The sequence below is a fragment of the Rhinolophus sinicus genome, chromosome 14, assembly GCF_057876585.1.
Source record: "Rhinolophus sinicus isolate RSI-liver-muscle chromosome 14, RSI-T2T, whole genome shotgun sequence".
Classification (NCBI taxonomy): domain Eukaryota; kingdom Metazoa; phylum Chordata; class Mammalia; order Chiroptera; family Rhinolophidae; genus Rhinolophus; species Rhinolophus sinicus.
The window spans coordinates 112,040,500-112,061,999 of record NC_142514.1 but is presented as its reverse complement, the minus strand read 5'-3'; the positions used below and the strand labels follow the sequence as shown (position 1 = coordinate 112,061,999).

Here is a 21,500-nt window from a genome sequence, read left to right as displayed (position 1 = left end):
TTGTGAGGATTAAATGAGTTATATGTGAAAAGTACTTAGGGCAGTGCTAGGAACATGGTGAATGTTAATAACTGTTCTTCTTGTTATTATTGATGTTGCTGCTGTTGTTACTAATATATTTCCTGTAGCTGACCAAGTTACTTGGAGTGGTAATACATACTCAGGAATATGTATATATATTATCATTTCATCATTTAAATGGAAAATATCTGTAAGATGGATTTATATATATATATTTTTAAGATCCAGTAGATTTACAATTGGTTCTTTTCATATTTGTTATGTCTTTGCACAAACATAAGTGCACGTGAGCATTCCAAACACATTCCACTAGTTTTGAAATTGAACCTTTGAATTATAGAGGAAGTAACATTTTCCATGTATTACCATATTTAATTTTTACAACAACCACTTGAAATTTGTGCTTTTATTTTCATTAGTTTACAGATGAGAAATCAGGTAAATAAGTAACAGAGCTGGAATTTGAATTCAGTTATGTTTGATTCTGAAACACATGTTCTTCACAATTGTTTACCACATTTAAATATACTGCTTCCCTGAAGTATTCAAGTGAATGTAGGCCTGAGAAATTGATTTCATTTTTCAGTGTTTGTACTTAAAATTTTTTATTGTATATGTGGTACTTGGTATACTAATAATTGAAATTATTGCATATTTTGTTCTTTTTTCCTAGCTCATGCTTGATACATGGAATGAATCGATCTTTTCAAATATAAAAAATAGACTCCAAGATAGTGCAATGAAGCTGGTACATGCTGAAAGATTAGGAGAAGCTTTTGATTCTCAGCTGGTCATTGGAGTAAGAGAATCCTATGGTATGTTCTGAACTTACATGGTCATAATTTTCTTTTCATGCAAATTCTAAGACAACAGAGTAGTACTATCAAAGTTATGTTTATTAGCATATAGTCACATCAACTTGTAGATGCTTTTACGAATACATAAAAGGTACAAATTCTGCTTTAGGAAACGTAGAAAATTCATATTCATGTGGTTAATATTTATTTTCTCTATCTCATTTCTTGGCTGGTGAATCTTTTTAGCAATTTCAATTAGACAAATGTAAATTTGAATCTATAGCTTATGAAAGGTAACTGGTGTTGTACTTATATTTTTAGGACAAAAGTTAATTCCATGTGTACATTTCTCTCTCTGAACTTTTCTGTTTCTGACAATGACATTCTTATTTGTTTTTCAAACAGATATATTGTTCCCTCTGACTAGAATATTCTTCCTCTTCCCTTTTTATCTTCTAACTCATCCTCATCCTCTATTTCCTTTGGAGGCCTTCCCTAATTCTCAGACTAGGTTAGGTCCTCTCATGGTGCTCTGTAGTACCTGTGCCTCCCTGTCATAATACTTTAGTGTAATTAACTGTGTTGTTGACACTGTGTCTTTACTGAATATGGAATGCCTGGCACAAAATCTATGCCGATAAGAATTTTTATATTCATGAACCTTTAGTTATCTTTGACTTGCTTTCTCCATTGCCTTCATATTTCTTTAGGTATCAAGTCTAGATTTTCATTAGCCATGTCCCTGAAATTTATTTTTATTTCAACTGCCACCAGGTTAGACTTCTTTAAACTCTATTTCTGAATTTTGAAACAGTCTTCTTATAGTGATCATATTGCTATCATTTTACCCACATACTGTTCACAAGATTAATTTTCAGCTACTATTTTGTGGGCATTTTTCTTACCCATTTAGTGGTACACCATGCTAAATTCTGATTATTTAGCCTGAGATTTGACGCACTCCACAGCCATTCCTAACTTTCCATCCTACTTTATCTTCTATTAACTTTATAATCCACTCAGACAACCTAATCATTATATCTTGACTTGGCCTTGTGCTTTTCTACTTCTGAATATTTACTTGCTTTACTAATCTATGTAAACCCTGGTTTATTCCTTAAGGCTCATTTCAAATCCCATCTCTTAGGTGAATGGTTTCTTGATGTAGTTAAAAGTCAGCATCTTTCTTACTCAAAATTAAAATAGTCCACATAATCTATACTGTTTGTCACTTTAATGCTTTGTGCTGTTATCTTTTACATTTTTTATAGAGGAGATTTTTTTGTCTTACATGTTTTTATGTTTTCTTGAGCATTGTCACAAACCCGTGCACATAATGACTCCTCAGTATCTGTTATTTCATATATTGTCCTCAAAATACTGATTTGAATCATAATTAGAGTAAAATTTTATTTTCTGTTTTTCAGTTAACCTTTGTTCTAATCCTGAGGATAAGCTTCAAATTTATAGGGACAATTTTGAGAAGGCATACTTGGATTCAACAGAGAGATTTTATAGAACACAGGCACCCTCGTATTTACAACAAAATGGTGTACAGAATTATATGAAATATGTAAGTCAGAACTTAGTACATGTGATAATTTGAGCTATTCTCTTGATGTTCTTAAAATGATTGCTATTTTGCTTCTGGACAGGCAGATGCTAAATTAAAAGAAGAAGAAAAACGAGCACTGCGTTATTTAGAAACAAGACGAGAATGTAACTCTGTCGAAGCAGTAAGTAATTTTTTAATTGTTTATTCTATGGGATTATTTGATGTACAGTAGCCCAGGGGTGACAAATAAATACTTGCAAATACATAATGCAAGTAACTTTATTCATCTTTTCTCATGTCTGACCAACATTACTAATTGATTATAGTACTCTTTCCCAATGAACCAAAGCACAGCTTTCAAAGGCATCTTACTCAGAAATCATTGTTTTACAGACCTGACGTGGAAGATAAAATCTATTTGCCATCCCTGCTCTAGGCGTTACTATATTTATTGTTCTTAATTTTTAATCAGTCTCCTTTTATTATGTGTTCTGCATATCTAAAGTTAATAATTTCAGTGACTTTCCTATGGCAAGAAAAATATGCTCCCTAGAGATAGTTGGTTCTCACTATTCACAGTGATTATGTTCTATAAAGTGGCTGTGAACACTGAATTAGTGAGTACCGACCATTACTACTAGAGGGTATTTCTTCTCACGGGAGGATGTTTTCAAAGTTCATCTTGTCGTGAGATCAAATACTATTTGATAAGACAACATCAGTCTTCATATTGTTTTGTTTGTTTTATATTGTTAAGTTCCTTGTTCAAAGCACAAACTGATCAGAGGTAGTAGCCATGCTACAATGTCTGTCCCGGGTGTTTTCTTTTACATGGAAAATAACCTGTGTGCTTTAGTAAGGAAAACATAGCAATAATTTTTCCTCCAGTTCCCTTCAGTCTTTGGAGCCTAGGACGTAAATTTAGATTTACATTTAAAGAAGTAACATTTTAGTTCACCTACAACCAACTAATTTTCTTTTTTGTTTTATGTTTCTTTTTTTTTTTCACTTTTCTTTTGCATCTTCCATCTTGAATGTGGTAGTCATGTTTATCCTTTGTTCAGGAGTCAGGTTGGGTTGGGCCTTTTTTCCCATGTTTTTGTTTTGTTTTGTGTTGCTTTTCATAATGTGCAGTATATTTCCTCTTTCAAAGATTAATATAACTTTGATATTGGCCAGAAAACGGGGCTAATTTAGTGGTTGTTGATAGAAGCTCTCTATAGAAATTTAAAGCCAGGCTTGGGCTTCTTTCAGTAGCAGTGGAGGCAATTGAATGTTAAACAAGTGTATCATGCTCAGTTATCCCTCAGAAATACTAATCTAGTGACAGTGACAAAGTTTAATTGGAGTGGGGAAGAGCTGGAAATAGGAAGTAGGGGTTTTTGCAGTGATTCAAGCACATGTTAGGAGTACCAAGAAGGATTACATTAATGGGAATGGAAAGGACAGGATAGAGAGAAAGACTTCCAGAGGTAGAACAGTGTCTCATATGGATGGGGCTAGATATTGGAGAGAATTGAGTCAATAATGTTTCTGAGGTTTTGGCTTGGGAGAATTGTACTGCTACAGAGAGATCAAGTACATAAGCTGAGTGATTCTAGAATTTAAAAATAAGTTTTTGTTTTGTTATTTTTCAACAAAGACCCTATGTGCAATACAGCATGATTCCAAAGAATTTTTACTTTATCGGGATATAGGTTTGTTTTTATTTTGTTTTGATTTTGTGCTCATTCTGATTGAAGTATGACATACATACTGAAAAGTGCACAGAAATCTCAAGTATGTAATTATGAGAATTATCACAAAGTGAACATACCCATGAAATCATCAGAAAAAAAGAATTAACAGCAATTCAAAAACCTTCTGTCATAACCCCCCACAAGGATAATTAACCATCTTTTTCTTCAAAGCTTGTCACTTTCCTAACTTAACAAAGATTAATATTAATCAGTGACTACTGTATAGTTTATACAGCAGAAGAAACATCAAGCAACAAAACTGTAGAATTAATTATGACACTGGGAATTTAAGGCTTAATGCAGATGCGTTTCTATATTATATACCTTACTGAGCTAAGGCCATTATATACATAATATTTATTATATATTTGTAATATACAGTGTTTGTTTCCAAAGAGAATCATGCGTAAAAATGAAGTATGTTGTAATGGAAGGAACAGTAAACAAAAACATCACCAAATCCTGGGTTCTAATTTAATATGAATAAAATGTAAACACTATTATTTGAATACCTAGTAAGAAACAAATCACTTTCCACACTAAAACTATTCAAAACAGATTTACTGTCCTAAATTCTCTCTTAGAGGAATTATCAGGCATTGAAATATGCTATGCTGTATCTTTTTATTATTATTAAATGTATTGGGGTGACAATGGTTAGTAAAATTATGCAGGTTTCAAGTGTACAGTTGTATAGTACATCATCTATCTATCACAACTATATCTTAATGCTTTAGTCTGTACTTACCTATTAGGCTATTCTTATTAATGGAGGAAAATTACATATCAGTTCATATGGGGCTATACAATAATGCACACCTGAATTTAAGATTAAAATATGTACGTTTTTGGCACTTAAATTTTCCTCTGAAAATTAACAAATTATTATGGTTTATCAATTACTGTCTTTGAATTTAGTTAGTATGAGTCAGTTAAGATCTTAAACCTGGTTGGTGTTCAGTATATGCAGGAGAACAAGTTTCTGGACGGTTAATAGAGCACATCTCACCTAGGTAGTACCCAGTTGTGAGGCGAGGCCTTATGAAGGTCAGATGTTCATTTCAAGTAATGTTCATATAGTGCTTAGCAGCTTACTGAAAATTTCAGTTGTTTATAAGAGTTCTATTTCATTCTTTAGGGTATTCCAAGCATCTGACTATATCATTTGCAAATAATGATGCTTCTTCCTTTCTAATGTTAACATCTCCTCTTTCCTTCAATGGACTAAATCCACCTATAATTAAATGGTTAATTTTAGAAAAATGTTAATAACATTGGGGATCCTTGTTGTCTTCGTCTTTGATGGGAATGCTTCTAAATTTTCACCATTAAGTATGGTGCTATTTTTTGGCCTGATGATTGCATTTTATTATGTTAAGAGAGTATTCACTTATTCTTGTTTTATTAAAGAGTATTATCAGGCCTGCGTTTCTACTTTTATTTATAGGAGAGCACCTTAGCCCCACTCAGATCCAATTATATACACAATTCTAATAAGCTTGGTTACCATTGATAGGCCTGTAGCAGAGAACAGCACTATATTAGTAAAACCAAGTAAGAGATTTCAGAGCTATGCTGCCGAAGAGGCACTATTGACAGCAAAAAGTGATACATAACAGTAAGAAAAGAGTAAGGAAAAAAAGTTTAAACCAAAATAACGTTTTTCTATGGCTATTAGTATTTTAGGTAATAGTCCAACATACCTTGGTAATCCCTGGGGGCAATTAGTATTTATTATGCACCTAAAATATGTCAGGCCTTGTGGATGTTGGGAATAAGGGGACAGATCTGGTCCCTGCCTTCAGAGCGACACTGGAATAAAATGCATTGTTTATACAACAGAGTAATGGAATAGAGAGGGAATCGGTGATGGCAAGCCTTCATCTCGTCACAGTAATTAGGGCACTGATAGGGAGGCAGTGTATTACAGTGGTTAGGGCATACTATTGGAACTAGACGGGGATTTGATTTCCATTGTCATTTTACCAGCTATTGGCCCTTTGGCAAGTTAGTCAACCTCTGTAATCCTTGTTTTCTCCACTATAAAATGGGATAATACCCACTTATGTTGTCAGAGTTTAACGAAGTACTATATAGAAAATACTTAAGTACTGTGCGTGGCATGATCGTTTTACTGTTAGGGCTCTGGTTTGGAGAAAGTTGCTTACTGGTTCTAAGACAGGTAGGAACTAATTTGCTGCCTCTACAAAATACTGATAAAACTGAATTAGAACCTGGTCACAAGTCATAAATTATTAACTGTAAAGTAAGTACTGGTTAGCCTTTAGCATTTCAGTACTAAGGGTGGTATCCAAAATGTCAAGGTGAATTGGCCTGACTCTTCATTGTTCCCTGTAAAGAGTTAATTGTGTAACTAATTTAGAAATGAAACAAGTACCACTGGTTATAATGGTTAAACAAGCAAACAACAACAACAAAACTAAACCAAGCTGGAAAGGCCAAGAGAAATGAATGTTTGAAATAACCTACCACACATGGAGTGAATTGATTCTTGAATACATTACAGATGTCCATACATGGTGAACAACCTAGCTGATAACGATAAAGTAGAATCTGAAAATGGAGAAACCTAGGATAATTTTTAGTTCAACTTCTATGTTATAGCTGAGACAAAGCAAATTATTGCTTACACAGAATTATACAATTAACGAAACCAGAACTGTTCTTGTTGCTTTTTACTAAATTTCAGTGATGTAGAACTAATTGTTCAAGTTGAATATAAGTAAAAGGAGACTACTCCATCACTTAGCCTCCCTATCCCACCTTTCATCTTCATAGACCTATGCATTCATTCATTCAACAAATACTGAGTGCCCGTTGTGTTTTATGTCAGGCATCATCTTTGAAGAGTTTTGCTATAGAGGAAGGTAAAACATCAAGCACATTGATAGTTAAAGTGTTTCACCTTGCAGACCTCTGGGGAGAGATTGCTATGGATTGATTGATTTAGACGTTGTGCTCATCTCAGGCAAAATACAGCATATGGCAAAAAGTTTTTTTCTTCACGGAAGCTAGCAAAAGGAGACAGAAAGGGGAATACAAGGTGAGACAGATGGTTTATCACTATCCTTTCCATTCAAGATGTACTTTTCAAATAACAAGAAGGTATTTAGAGTTGACTGTATGTAGTACTTTGGTAAATGATGGGGAAGAAATACAAAACAGGAATAAGGTGGTCTCTGCCCTCAAAGAATTGACGCTCTCGTTAAGACAAGACTCATTTGAAGTGAGAGAACTCTATCAAGCAATCTCCCTTCTTTTTGCTTACCTTAAAATCATTGTCTAAAGGATTTGTCAACACACAGGGATCTATATCAGTTATTATTTTTTTGGAAAAAAAAACAAACAACTTTGTTATGAAAGTTTTCAAATATTTACAAAAGTAGAGAAAATAGTATAATGAACCCAACCCGCCATACCCACCCCCAAAGTTAACAATGACCATCATTTTGTCATACTAGCTTGGTGGTTCTCTTTTTTCTTTTCTTCCTCCCTCCTTCCTTTCCTTCTTTTCTTTTTTCCCTAACATTTTAAAAGAAATGACATCATGCATTTTTACCCTAAATCTTTCTATATTATAACATTTTTAAGGCCTGTTTCTATTTCATCATATATATATATATATGTATATATGTATATATACATATATACATATATATACACACACATAATATTATATACCTAACTAATCCGCTAATGTTGGGCGTTTTAATTATTCATTATTATTATAGTTTATTTCTTATAAATTATACTTCCTGGAACATCCTTATATGCTTATATCTTTTTAACATTTTTGTGCATACATCTTACTCACATGTGGCATTCTCTTGGAATGGAATTTCCTGGAAGTGAGATTGCTGAAGCAAAGGGTATACACCTTTTGCAAATTGCTACATAACACCAAACTGATTTTCAGAAATGTTGTAGTAATTCTTACTTCCTTCAACAGTGTCCCTGTTTAATCTTTGTTGATCTGCGTTTTGTCAGTCTATTAATTTGGCCAATCTACTAGTATAATAGATTTTTAAAGACATTTTTTTAATGGTTATGTGTAAATTATAAATGAGGCTGGCCGTCTTTATTCTTAATTTGGACTATTTGTATTTCTTCTTTTGTGTGTTCAGGCTAATCTTTTGTAAGCACTTTCATTATTTTACTCTTTATTGAAAAACCATAGTATCATTATTTCCCATCTCTGATTTTAAAGACCCTCATACTTTGGCCCTATCCTATTTTTCTTAATACTGTCCTATAAGAGTCATTCTACTTCAATAAGGAGTATTTTCTCATTCTATTGATTTTTTTTTCTCAGATTTATTTCTGAGTAATATTTTACCTTTCTTACTGTTTTACTTACTAGTTTTATTTTATTCTGCCTATCACAATCCTCCAGATTCCTTATAGCCCGCTGTGCAACAGAATTGTCTCACATTATCTCTAGCTTTCATCAGTTTCCTCTTAATTGATATCCCCCTGTACCTATTTATTGTTTCTGCCACTTGATTTAATAGCATATTACAGACTGCTTTGTTGTGTTTGTTATTTATCAAGCACCAACCATGAATGGTTGCATGAATACATAGCTATGGACAAAGCAGTCTCTGTTCTTATGAAGTTTATAATGTGGATTTATTTCCACTTCTTTGCTTTATTGGTCAGTTTGAACTTTTTTTTTTTTTAATTTTACTGGGGAACATTGGGGAACAGTGTGTTTCTCCAGGGCCTATCAGCTCCAAATTGTTGTCCTTCAATCTAGTTGTGGAGGGCGCAGCTTAGCCCCAAATCCAATTGCAGCTTTCAATCTTTAGTTGCAGGGAGCGCAGCCCACCATCCCATGTGGGAATTGAACCTGCAACTTTGTTGTTGAGAGCTCACACTCTAATAAACTGAGCCATCTGGCCACCCCTCCGGAAGCTCAGCAGCAGCTCCTTGTCTTCAATCTAGTTGTGGAAGGCGCAGCTAACTGGCCTATGTGGGAATCGAACAGGCAACTGAACAGGGCTCCCGCTCTAACCAACTGAGCCATCCAGCCACCATGAATGAACTTCTTTTCATATACCTTTGTTATATGTAAAATATGCGCACATTTTTAGGTATACAATTATATGGTTCCAACTGGATTGTAGTAAAATCACTGATGGTATAAACCTGTTTTATACTTCTCTATTCCTTACAACACTTAACTCAGTCCTGAGCATGTAGCCATTACTACATATTATCTTGCTCTGTTAATGTAGTAATGAAAGTTGTAGGCTGTGGAGTCATATTACCAGGCCTCATATTACAGCTCATATTACTCATATTACATAAGACCTTATGAAGTAACTGTACAACATTTGCAAGTTACTTAGCCTCTCTAAGCTTGTTTTCTTATATGTTAAATGTCTGCTTCATAAGGTTTTCATGCGGGTTAAATGACAGAATGTATGTAAAGCATTTAGCACAATGCTTGGTACAGAGTAAGTGCTCATTAAAAGATAACTGTTATTATAATGAGTTGTTAAAGCTCTTAAGCTAGAAACTGCTTCAACAACCTTTAATGTCCCTAACTCCTTTCATCTAAGCAATTAGACCAAATTCTGCAGTTTACTTCAATTGTCTTGTTAAATTAGCCTCTCCTTTTAATCTCATCGTAACCCGCAATAAGAAATACATTTTATATTGTGGCTTAGTACATGCTATGTTTGTTTTCACATATTTGAAAGAAAAGTTTTATGAAATAATATTAATTGTTATTACTTGTGATGCACTCTGATTTTCGTTGTTGTTCTATGTTATTTTAAAAAGCTTACACAGCCATTAAAACTGATTTCACAACCATTTGAAAAACACTGGTGTAGATTTTTGGAATCTGCAAAATTTGGGCTACTACTGAACTGGTTATGTTCAAATATAAATTACCAATGAAATGTAAAACAGAGATGAAGTGACAGGGGCTTTGAGCTTATTTCAGTTGAACTTTCTCTTTTTTCTCTATTAGCGCTACTTAAATTTACCTATTGTCGTCTGGTTTTGCTGATGAAGGTGGGAGTGTTTAGTTGTGCATATTCCACATATAGAATGGTATAGAATGAGATTACTCAAAAATTGGGGCAGAGCTTCGCACTTTGGCAGGGCAGAAACTTCTCAACCACTTCGTATGCTTCATATGTGTATTGTTTTTCTTATGACAGAAATTGACATACGTGGATTTTAAAATCATTAGCATTTCTAAAGAGGTCCATGAAAAAAATCTTTTCAGTATGTAAAACTTTTCATAATTTTGAAAGTAGAAAAAAATAGTGTAGTGAATTTCCATTACTTAAATTCAACTTCGGTAATTATCAACATTATGTCCATTCCAAGAGGAATTTTTAACAAAACTTGTAAGGCACACATAATTCCCTTTCTTAATATAGATGATCTGTTTCTCAGAAGAGATATATCATCTTTAGTGTACCTTGCTTTAGTCCTTACAATCCATTCGTTTTGTTTGATACCTGCAAGGAAAGTAAATAACAATGTGACACAAGGGAGCAGTGGTGGGATAGAGTGGATTTTCATGAGGGCCAGGGATTTTCCTGAGGACCAGGGAGAACACTGGCCATCTTACCTGGAACACTTCAACAGTCTCATTGCCAGTGCCCCCACTACCACTCAGTACCACCTGCCTTGCTGCCATTAGACCGATCTTTTAAAAATGATGCGGAGGAAGTAGAAGCTCATCAATGTATTCTCTGTTTAAAGCCTTTGAGTCTTCCTTCCCTACCCCATTCATAGTCTGACTCCAGCCTACCTTTCATAATCTGGCACCAGCCTACCTTTCTAGCTTTCTCTTCCACTATCTGTGTCTTCCCTACCCCATTCAGTGTCTCGTTATGCTTAGAATACTCAATTTATTTGAAGGACTTGCTCTTATTTTTCCAGATCCAACTTAAGTTTCATCTTGTGGGTGACAACTTTTTAACTACCCCGAAAGAAGTACATAATTCCTTTGATTATTTTTGTTTGGGGTGTGTGTGTGTGTGTGTGTGTGTGTGTGTGTGTGTGTGTGTTTTGCCACTTAACTGAGTTGTATTTATTAGTTTATGTTTGCCTCTCTCCTCACCCTTAATTAGACAGTGATCTCTTCCAAAGCAGGGCTTATATTTTATTCTTCTTAGTCTCCTAACCACTTCTTTGGTGCCCATACATCGTAGGCATCTAATGATGGTTTATTGAATGAATGTATGAATAATTTCAGAATTTTAGACTCTAATTTCAACACAGGTTCTCTCCAGAAGAGTTTGTCAAAGTTTATTTTTTTATTTTGTTTTGTATATGTGTCGTTTTTTTCCTCTCCCCTCCTTTGGGGACTTTTATTAAAACTTCTAAAGAGAATCTATGTTTTACAGCCTTTTCATTAGGGGGAAATACACTTTGGTAAACTAGTGTAGAATCTCTATCTTCAATATTCCTGTAGTAAAGGTAAGTAAAATCTACTTTTAGTATACTTAACTTGTTTCTGTTGTTGAAAAATATAGTTTTATGCAGCTATAAAGCAAAATGGAGTGGAATAAATTTGTGCTTATTTGTGCTTTTAATAGCCTTGACCAGTTTTTCATATATTTCAGCTCATGGAATGCTGTGTAAATGCCCTGGTGACATCCTTTAAAGAGACAATCTTAGCAGAGTGCCAAGGCATGATCAAGCGAAATGAAACTGAAAGTAGGTAAAACATCACTTAAAGTTCTCATAACTTTAAGAGGGTATCTTTGAAGCAGATCACTTTTAATAAATTGCTGTTAGATCATTCTTTTATACATAGGTGCATTTGTTACAGTAAACTGTGCTTAAAGAAAATGATAAAATATTCAGCACAGTTAGAAGCACTGTAAACAAGATCATAAACTTCTATTTTAAGTAATTCATCGCCCTTAGGTATCAATATGTGCATGCGTGCATGTATATTTGTGAATTTCAGTTTGTTCTCCGAAGGAGAATTCTGCTTTTACAGGCTAAATGGTAAACTTATGATATCGGATAGAACTAGGTATCTGACTTTTGTGTGGAACCTCGCAGCAAATAGTTTTAGAAAACAATAAAACACTCCATGTTGGTCTTCATCCCTCTCCCCCAAAATATTTTACAATTTAAGATTTTGAAAGTGATTTATCTATAACTTAAATGTTTTCTTAATAAAGATGTATTTGGGTGGGTAATAAGTACATTGCAAACCACACTATAAATTACTCATATCCCTAACTACCCGAAGATAAACCACTTTTAACATTTTGATGTATTACTATCCAGATTTCATTTTGTACAATTGCAAGGTCCTATTTAATCTCTAGTTGCATTTAAAGTACGTATTTTAATTCACTTAAGGTCATACACTTTTTACAAGTAATTTTGTAGTAAATTGCAAGCTGCTTATTGGCATAAATGAAATATTTGAATTTCTATATGCCAGGCTAAGTAGAGTTATATATGACTATGTTGGACTACCTTCAAAAGGATTTATTTAGTAGTAACCAGTTCTGTGAGGTAAGATTTTTGTGAAGGTCAGTTAAATGGTATAACATGAGAAAGTACTTTTGAGCAGTGAAAAATTTTTTGTGAATACAGTTTTATATTATCTCTAATATACTTTTTTAAAATAATCATTACTCTCAAAATCTGATGATATGATTGTTTTGCCCCATAATGATGTGGCCTTGTATTGTCATATAAATATTGCATCTACTTCATGAAATGTACTAATGTTTTAATAAACTTTTGTACTTCTTAGAATAAAAAAATATTCCATTGCATTCAAGGTCAAGTGATTCATGTTTTAAAAAAGAGTTGGGTTTTGCACTGTATGATCACTTGTAATTAAGAGTTTCTTTTAAAAATACTTTTTGTTGGATTGAGAAGGTGGCTCAGGAAGTTATAGTACTTATAACAACTCCTGAACTAATTGTATCCACAAAATACTGTCAACTTCCACCTAATATTTCTCCAGAGTCTTTCTATCATAGGCATTCTAGACTCATGATACAAATCAATGAGAAAATTTGTTCTGATGGATGAAATGATTGCATGAGTGTGTTCTATCCTTTCAGAATTACACTTAATGTTTTCATTGATGGACAAAGTTCCTAATGGGATAGAGCCAATGCTGAAAGACTTGGAAGAACATATCATTAGTGCTGGCCTGGCAGATATGGTAGCAGCTGCTGAAACAATTACTACAGTAAGTTTTCCACAATGGCAATGATAGATGTATAACAAGTTTACTGTTTTAAATGGAGGTTTGGGTATTTAAAATAGTAATGATGACAAAACTGATGTTGGAATACCTTTTAATTTTAAAGAAAAAATTTTTTGGAAAATTTCCCAAATTTTAAAGCTATAGTGTTTTGCTAAAATTATGTTTATGTTTTCTCACTTTTTAATATTCTTTTCTTTTTAAAAACTCAAATATAAAACATTTTATTTTTAGGACTCTGAGAAATATGTTGAGCAGTTACTTACACTATTTAATAGATTTAGTAAACTCGTCAAAGAAGCATTTCAAGATGATCCACGATTTCTTACTGCAAGAGATAAGGTATATATTCCTATATATTAACACTACTGTAATAATTTACTTTTAATAGGAAATTTGCATCATTATGCTATTAAATTACAAACCAAAAAACCCAGCAATTCTGATTTTTTCATCAATGGAGGGCAACCATATTTTTTATATTTGGTTTGTTATGTTTTTGTAAGCATTGGGTAGGCTTGTGAACTATAATTTAGCCAGAAAGTTGCTCTCTTCCTCATTTTTCCCAGAACGTTTTTCTGTTTTCTCATATTACTGATTATTGAATTCCTATTCATCTTTCCTTTATGACCCAGCTCAAAGTACCTATGTCCTGGAACTTCTTTGGTACCCTGCCTCTCCCCACTTTCTAGCCCAAGCAGAGTTGAGTCCTCTGTCCTCCCCTAGGACTTCTGTGAGAGTTCTGTTAGACTTATCCTTGCTTTCCACACGCTTTTCTCCCATCCTCACTAGTAGGTCATAATGATAATGAAAGACAGTGTTGTCCTTAGACTTGTATCTTTTTAAATATCATAATCCCATTACTAGAAGTAACCATTAGTGTTTTTCTCCCTTCAACTACTTTTCTTTACTTCCCAAGTTAGTTTTTTTTTTCTATGACTCTAAAAAGACTATCAGCTTCTTGCAGTAGGTTTTTTTTCTCATTCTGTGTTTCTGTTTTTAGATAGCTAGATAGACAGACAGACAGACAGAGTAGGAAAGGGGTTAAAGGAGGTAATGAGGTGATTTGAAATATTTGAAATTGAATGGCCTACAAAGGCTTCATTGAGGTGACAATTGAATCAAGATTGAAGGTGATTAAGAATAAATCATGTGGCTATCTGAGGGAAGAGTGTTCCAGCCAGAGGGGGCAGCAGATGCAATGGCTCTAAGGCAGGAATATACTTATGTTCCAGGAACAAAGGAAGAGGCCCTTGTGGCCACAGTGGATTGAGTAAGGGGGAAAATTATAAGAAATGAAGTCAAAGGGGTGACAGGAAGCCAGGTCATGTGAGACTCCGTAAGCCATGGCAGAGAGTTTGGTGTTTACTCTGAGTAGCGTGGAAAGTCATTGAAAGGTTTGGAACAGAACCGCCGGACCTGACTTATGTTTTGACAGCATAACCTGGCTGCTGGGAAAAGAATAGACTAAAGGGGGCAAGAGAAGAAGCAAGACTATCAGTTAACCTACTTAGAAATTCAATTAAGTAGTGATGGAAGCTTGGCCCAGTACAATAATAGATAGAGGTAGTCAAAAGTAGTTGAATTCTGATTACATTATAAAAATAGACTATATAGGATTTGGTAATGGATCAGATGTGGAATGTGATAGAGACCAGTCAAGGATAACACTCAGATTTTTGTTCTGATCAATTTATAAGCACATGCTTGCTGAGATGGGTTAGACTTTGGAAGAAGCACGTTTAAGGAAGAGAGACTGGTTGCAGAGACCCTGGGAACTCAGTTGTAGACAAGTTAACTTTGAAATGTTTACTGAGCATCTGTGTAGCAAAGTCACAGGAAGTTTAAAGGAAGAAATGGAGTTTAAAGGAAGAAATGGCCCTAAAAAAAATGAATTTGGGAGCTTCAGCATGTAGATGGTATTTAAAGCACTGACACTGACTATGATCACCAAGGTAATGAGTGAGGATAGAGAAGAGATCCAAGCACCGGCCTGGGGCATTCTAAATTTTGTTATCAGAATGATGAGGAACAATCTCTCAGGAGGGGAGAGGAGAATGAGTGGCATGACCAGGAAAGTATGGTGGAAGGGGGAAAAACACTTTCAGGTAGAGGGCATGTTGTGCTGTTCTAAAGTGCTGCTGATAGGTCACATAAGATGGGGATTCATCACTGTCTTCAGCAACGTGGAGTTTGGGAGTGACTGACAAAAACAATTAGGCAGAGTAGTGGTGTGAAAGCCTGGTGAGAATGGTTTTCAACAAGAAATAGCAGTAGGGAAATGGGAGAGAGTAAGGTAGTTCCTCCAGGAGTTTAACTTAGAGAGAGAAACGGGGCAGTAGCTGAAGGTGGCCAAAGACGAGAGAATTTTTAATATTTAAAGAATAATATGTTTGTATGCTGAGGCTACAGGAACAATGGAGAGGGAAAAAGTTGGTGATGCAAGAGGAATAGACGGGAATTCTGATTATTAAAGTTTTTTCAGTGAAATAGGAAGGCAAATTATCAGCTGAGAGTGTACATGGAGGAGGAAATATTGCAGGTTTGAAGAAAAGAGATAGTATAAAAATGTTTTGTAGGATAATGTGTGGATGAGAGAAAATGGTATGATTGTCAGGCAGCATTAAGACCCCAGTTAAGAATAATGATAATCATACATGATAGATTGTGCTGAAATTAATGACTTGAAAAATTCTATTTAATGTCAAATATACCATTAAAAATAAAAACTCATTTATATTTTTATGTATTTTTGGAATTGTAACAATTTGTCTAACTGTATTTCAAATATGAAAAAGAATGCTCATATTTTATTTTAAATTATTATTTGCAGGCATATAAAGCAGTTGTTAATGATGCTACCATATTTAAACTTGAATTACCTTTGAAGCAGAAAGGGTAAGTTTTTTAAAAAGGATACATTTAGAATTCTTAAATTTTTTGGAGTGTTATTGGATATGCAAAGGTGTCCTATTTTCCTAATCCTATTAGTTTTATTTTCTTGTTTTTTGTTTTACTTTTATGATTTTTGCAGCCTTTGATTATTAAAAACTCTGTCTTGATTTTAAAATTTATATTATCGCCATTTATAACCAAAACAAATGTTGACTTTATTTTTTTAAGTAGAAAAAATATTTTTTCCTTAATCTTTTACAATCTCTCATTGTTTTTTTCCTCTTCATTAGTCACTGAAGTTACTACCTGTAATACATAGAATAGACTCAATTTACCATAAGGATGCAAAATGGAAATAAATTTTAACGTAAACTTTTATTTACCGTTTTTAAAAATGGATCTCTCATTAGTGGGATGAATTTATCTGTACTAATACATATTATAGAAAAATCTGAAGTCAAGATTTAGTGAAATAGTAATAAATCTGAGCTAGTAATGGTATCTTCACAGTAGTGCTAAATAGCACTAAAGGTTAATTGGAAAAATATTTGGATGTAATTTCTAGCTGAGAATTGTTTCTTATAAAACAAATTTTATACATAATGCTGAAATATTTGAAAGAAGCATTTTTTAAGGAAAAGTTCACGATTTTAAAATTTTATTTTAATTATTTTTAGTTGCTTTTTAAAAGCTATGTAAGTTATTGGAGTGATATTACAGTGGAAGACAAGTGGATCATACAGTATTTACTTTTTGACATAGTTTAAAAGGGCATTTATTGTGTTATTTATAAATTGCGAACTATATGAAACATAACACTGCATCTTGGAGATCTCTTCATATTAATACATAAAGGTTTTCCTCATTCTCCACTGCCCCAATATTAATGAAAATTTTCACACTTACAGTAAAGCTACTCTATTGCTTTATCAAGTATGTATCTCTATATAGATCCATTAGTCAACTTTTTAAATACTGTATTTTGCCGTGTATAATGCACACTTTTTTTGCCCAAATTTGTGAGGGAAAAATAAGGATGCTCGTTATACATGGGTAGGACTGATTCAGTATCTATATAAATGTTTTTAATTCTTTTATTTATGCTTATGAGTTAAAAGTGTAATGCTAGAAATCAATAATGATACCTGTATATTATATATAAAATAATACCTTGGCATGCGATAATTGGTTTTGTTGAACTTGCAGTGACGAAGAGTTGTTGGCCTTCTATGATGTGTAAATATCGTGAATTTGTTACCAGTACATAAAATTTTTTGTACCTTGTATCTGTTCTTCTGTTTTGTAATTATTTGTTAACATAAAATTTCTAGTACCATAATATGTTACAAAATAAATGCGAAATTTCCTTTATAATACAAAAAACTAAGTACCTAAATATCAACAAATAAAATTTGAATTAAAAAATTAAAACGAAAGATTTTTTCCCTTGAAAGTTTGGGCCAAAAACGTGGGTGCACATTATACAGGGGAGCACATTATACATGGCAAAATACGGTACATTTCAAAAGAAGTTTCAGGCATAAATAAGGTTTACTCCCTAAATAGTTCAGCATGCAGTCATAATTGAATTTGGTGTTTATGTTTTGAAATAAAATTTTCCTATAGTCATGCAAAAATCTTACGTCTACAGTTTTGTGAGATTTCACAAATGCCTACACCTCTCTTAAGATATATGCAGTATCTTCGTCATCCTTGGGTTACCTCATGCCCATTCTCAGTCAGTCCCACCTCCACTTCCACCTCCTTCCAGAGGCAGCTGTTATTCTGATTATTTCAACACAGATTAATTTTGCCTGATCTAGGACTTCATATGAATGGAATTATGCAATATGTCCTTTTTTGTGCAAAGCTTTCAGTTCAGCGTAGTGGTCTTAAGCTTCATGTTTTTGCATATCACAGTGGTTTATTTTCCAAAGTGGTGTACTGTTCTACACTCCCACCAACAAAGTATGAAAGGACCTCATTCTTGCCCATGTTTAATACTGTCATTTTAATGTTAGTCATTCTGGATGTAAGTAGTGATACCTCATTGTATGTAATTTTAATTCTCATTTCCCTCGCGACTGCTCATGTTCATCACTTTTTCATGTATTTTTCGCATTCTTGTATCTTCCTTTATAAAGTATTCAAATCTTTGGCCTGTTTGGTTTTTTTTTAGTATTGGCTCCTTTTTATTAGTGAACTATCAAGAGTTCTTACGTATTCTGTCTACAGGTCTTTTGTAAGATATATGTTTTTCTTTTCTGTTTTTTTGCTTCCTATGTTTTATGTAGAAAACCTTCATCTACTTCTGCTCTTAGGTCATGAAGATGATCTTTTGTTTTCTTCTAGAAACTTTATAATTTTGCATTTCACATTTAAGTCTAATATCCGTCTTAATGTTTGTGTATAGTGTAAGTTACGGTTTAAATTTTGGTCGTTTGTTGATTTGTTTGTTTTCCATATGAATAGCAAGTGGTTTTATCACCGTTTGTTGGAAATACTTTCCATTCCCTACTGAATGGATGTTGACTTTTATTAAATGCTTTCTCTGTGTTGAAATGATCATAAGTTTCCCTTATTCTCTTGATGTGGTGAAATACATTGTTTGTTTGTTTGTTTGTTTGTTTGTTTTAAACATTTAACCCAGTTTGAATTCCTGGGATAAACTCTGCTTGGTCATGATGTATTGTTCTTTTTATATATTCCTAAATTCAATTCACTAATGTTTTCTTAAATTACTTTTCATTTGTGTTCGTGAAGGATTTATCTCTTCCTTTCTGGTCTTTGTGCCTTGTGCAATTTTCATCTTTATGATGTCTTTGACATTTTCTGGTATCAGGATTATGCTAGTGTCATAATAAGGACTGAGAGCTATTCACTCCTTTGTGTGTTCTAAAAGAATTAGTGTGATTGGTATTAACTTCTTCCTTATATGATTGATAGAATTCATAAGTAAAACCATCTGGGCCTGGAGTTTTCTTTTTCTTTTCTTTTTTTTTTTTTTAATTAAAGTTTATTGGGGTGGCAATTGTTAGTAAAGTTACTTAGATTTCAGGTGTACAATTCTGTATTACATCATTTATAAATCCCATTGTGTGTTCACCACCGAGAGTCAGTTCTCCTTCCATCACCATATATTTGATCCCCCTTACCCTCATCTACCATCCATTTTGAATTAATTTTGGTACATGGTGACAGATAGCAGTCCAGTTTCATTCTTTTGCACGTGGCTATCCAATTCTCCCAGCACCATTCATTGAAGAGGCTGTCTTTCCTTCATTGTATGTTTTTAGCTTCTTTGTCAAAAATTATCTGTCATATTTATGTGGTTTTATTTCTGGGTGCTCAATTCTATTCCATTGGTCTATGTGTCTGTTTTTCTGCCACTACCATGCTGTTTTGATTATTGTAGCCCTGTAGTACAAGCTAAAATCAGGGAGTGTGATACCTCCAGCATTGTTCTTTTTTCTTAAGATTGCTTTGGCTATTCGGGGTCTTTTGTGGTTCCAAACAAATCTGATGATTTTTTGTACTATTACTTTAAAAAATGCCATTGGGATTTTGGTGGGGATTGCATTAAATCTGTATATTGCTTTAGGTAATGTGGCCATTTTAACTATGTTGATTTTTCCAATCCATGAGCACGGAATGTCTTTTCATTTCTTTGTGTCTTCTTCAGTTTCTTTTAAAAATGTCTTGTAGTTTTCAGCATATAGGCCTTCACATCCTTGGTTAAGTTTATTCCTAGGTATTTTACTCTTTTTGCTGCAATTGCAAAAGGAATTGTTTTTATTTCTTTTTCTGAGATTTCATTGTTAGTATATAGGAATGAAATGGACTTTTGTACGTTGATTTTGTAGCTGGCAATTTTACTGTATTCATTCATTGTTTCTAATAGCTTTTTGGTGGAGTTTTTAGGGTTTTCTATATATAGCATCATGTCATCTGCAAAGAGTGACAATTTAACTTCTTCATTCCCAGTTTGAATGCCTTTTATTTCTTTCTCTTGCCCGATTGCTCTGGCGAGGACTTCCAACACTATGTTGATAAGCAGAGGTGATAGGGGACAGCCCTGTCGTGTTCCTGAATGTAGAGCAAAGGGCTTAAGTTTTTCACCATTAATTATGATGTTAGCTGAGGGTTTGTCATATATGGGCTTTATTATGTTAAAGTATTTTCCTTCTAAACCTATTTTACTAAGTTTTTTAATCATAAATGGATGTTGTATCTTGTCAAATGCTTTTTCTGCATCAATTGATGTAATCATGTGATTTTTGTCCTTTATTTTGTTTATGTGATGTATCACATTGATGCCTTTGCGTATGTTGAACCATCCGTGTGCCCCTGGGATGAAACCCACTTGGTTGTGATGAATAATCTTTTCAGTGCATTGTTGCATTCAATTTGCTAGAATTTTGTTTAGGATTTTTGCATCTGTATTCATCAGAGATACTGGTCTGTAGTTCTCTTTTTTGGTGGTGTCTTTACCAGGTTTTGGTATCAGGGTAATGTTGGCCTCATAAAATGAGTTAGGGAGTACTTACTGTCTCTTCTTCAATGTTTTGGAAGAGTTTGAGCAGGATGGGTATTAGATCCTTTTTGAAGGTTCGGTAGAATTCACTAGTGAAGCCATCTGGTCCCGGACTTTTGCTTTTGGGAAGGTTTTGGATGACTGATTCAATTTCGTTACTGGTGATCGGTCTGTTTAGATTTTCCAGTTCTTCATGGTTCAGCCTTGGAGGCTATATGTTTCTAAGACCTTGTCCATTTCTTCTAGGTTATCGAATTTGGTGGCATATAGTCCTTCATAGAATTCTTGGATGATCCTTTGTATTTCTGTGGCATCCGTGATAACTTCCCCTTTTTCATTTTTGGTTTTGTTTATTAGTGCTTCTCTCTTTTTATCTTAGCCTAGCTAAGGGTTTGTCAATTTTGTTAATCTTTTCAAAGAACCAGCTCTTTGTCACATTAATTTTTTCTATTGTCTTTTTGTTCTCTATTTCATTTAGTTCTGCTCTGATTTTTATTATTTCCTTTCTTCTCCTGACCTTGGGTTTCATTTGTTCTTCTTTTTCTAGTTCTTTAAGGTGTGATGTGAGGTTATTTGTTTCAGATTTTTCTTGTTTCTTGAGATAGGCCTGTATAATGATATAAATTTCCCTCTTAAAACTGCTTTCGCTGCATCCTAAAAATTTTGGTAGGATGTATTTTCATTCTTACTTGTTTCTATGTATCTATTGATCTCTCCTCTAATTTCT

The 21,500-nt window shown here is 33.6% G+C and overlaps 1 protein-coding gene and 1 pseudogene across 3 annotated transcripts in view; both read left to right on the top strand.

Annotated features, from left to right (window-relative positions):
- CUL5 (cullin 5) overlaps window positions 1-21,500 on the top strand; it is an 84,653-nt gene that overhangs the window by 43,151 nt on the left and 20,002 nt on the right. For all 3 annotated transcript variants that reach the window (XM_019718720.3, XM_019718721.3, XM_074335529.2), the window contains 7 exons: window positions 695-836; window positions 2,246-2,391; window positions 2,474-2,554; window positions 11,726-11,819; window positions 13,199-13,329; window positions 13,579-13,686; window positions 16,178-16,242. In XM_019718720.3, coding sequence (XP_019574279.1) covers window positions 695-836; window positions 2,246-2,391; window positions 2,474-2,554; window positions 11,726-11,819; window positions 13,199-13,329; window positions 13,579-13,686; window positions 16,178-16,242 — 767 coding nt within the window. The remainder of the gene's footprint in view (window positions 1-694; window positions 837-2,245; window positions 2,392-2,473; window positions 2,555-11,725; window positions 11,820-13,198; window positions 13,330-13,578; window positions 13,687-16,177; window positions 16,243-21,500) is intronic.
- LOC148755801 (small nucleolar RNA SNORD36) lies at window positions 16,191-16,267 on the top strand (annotated as a pseudogene).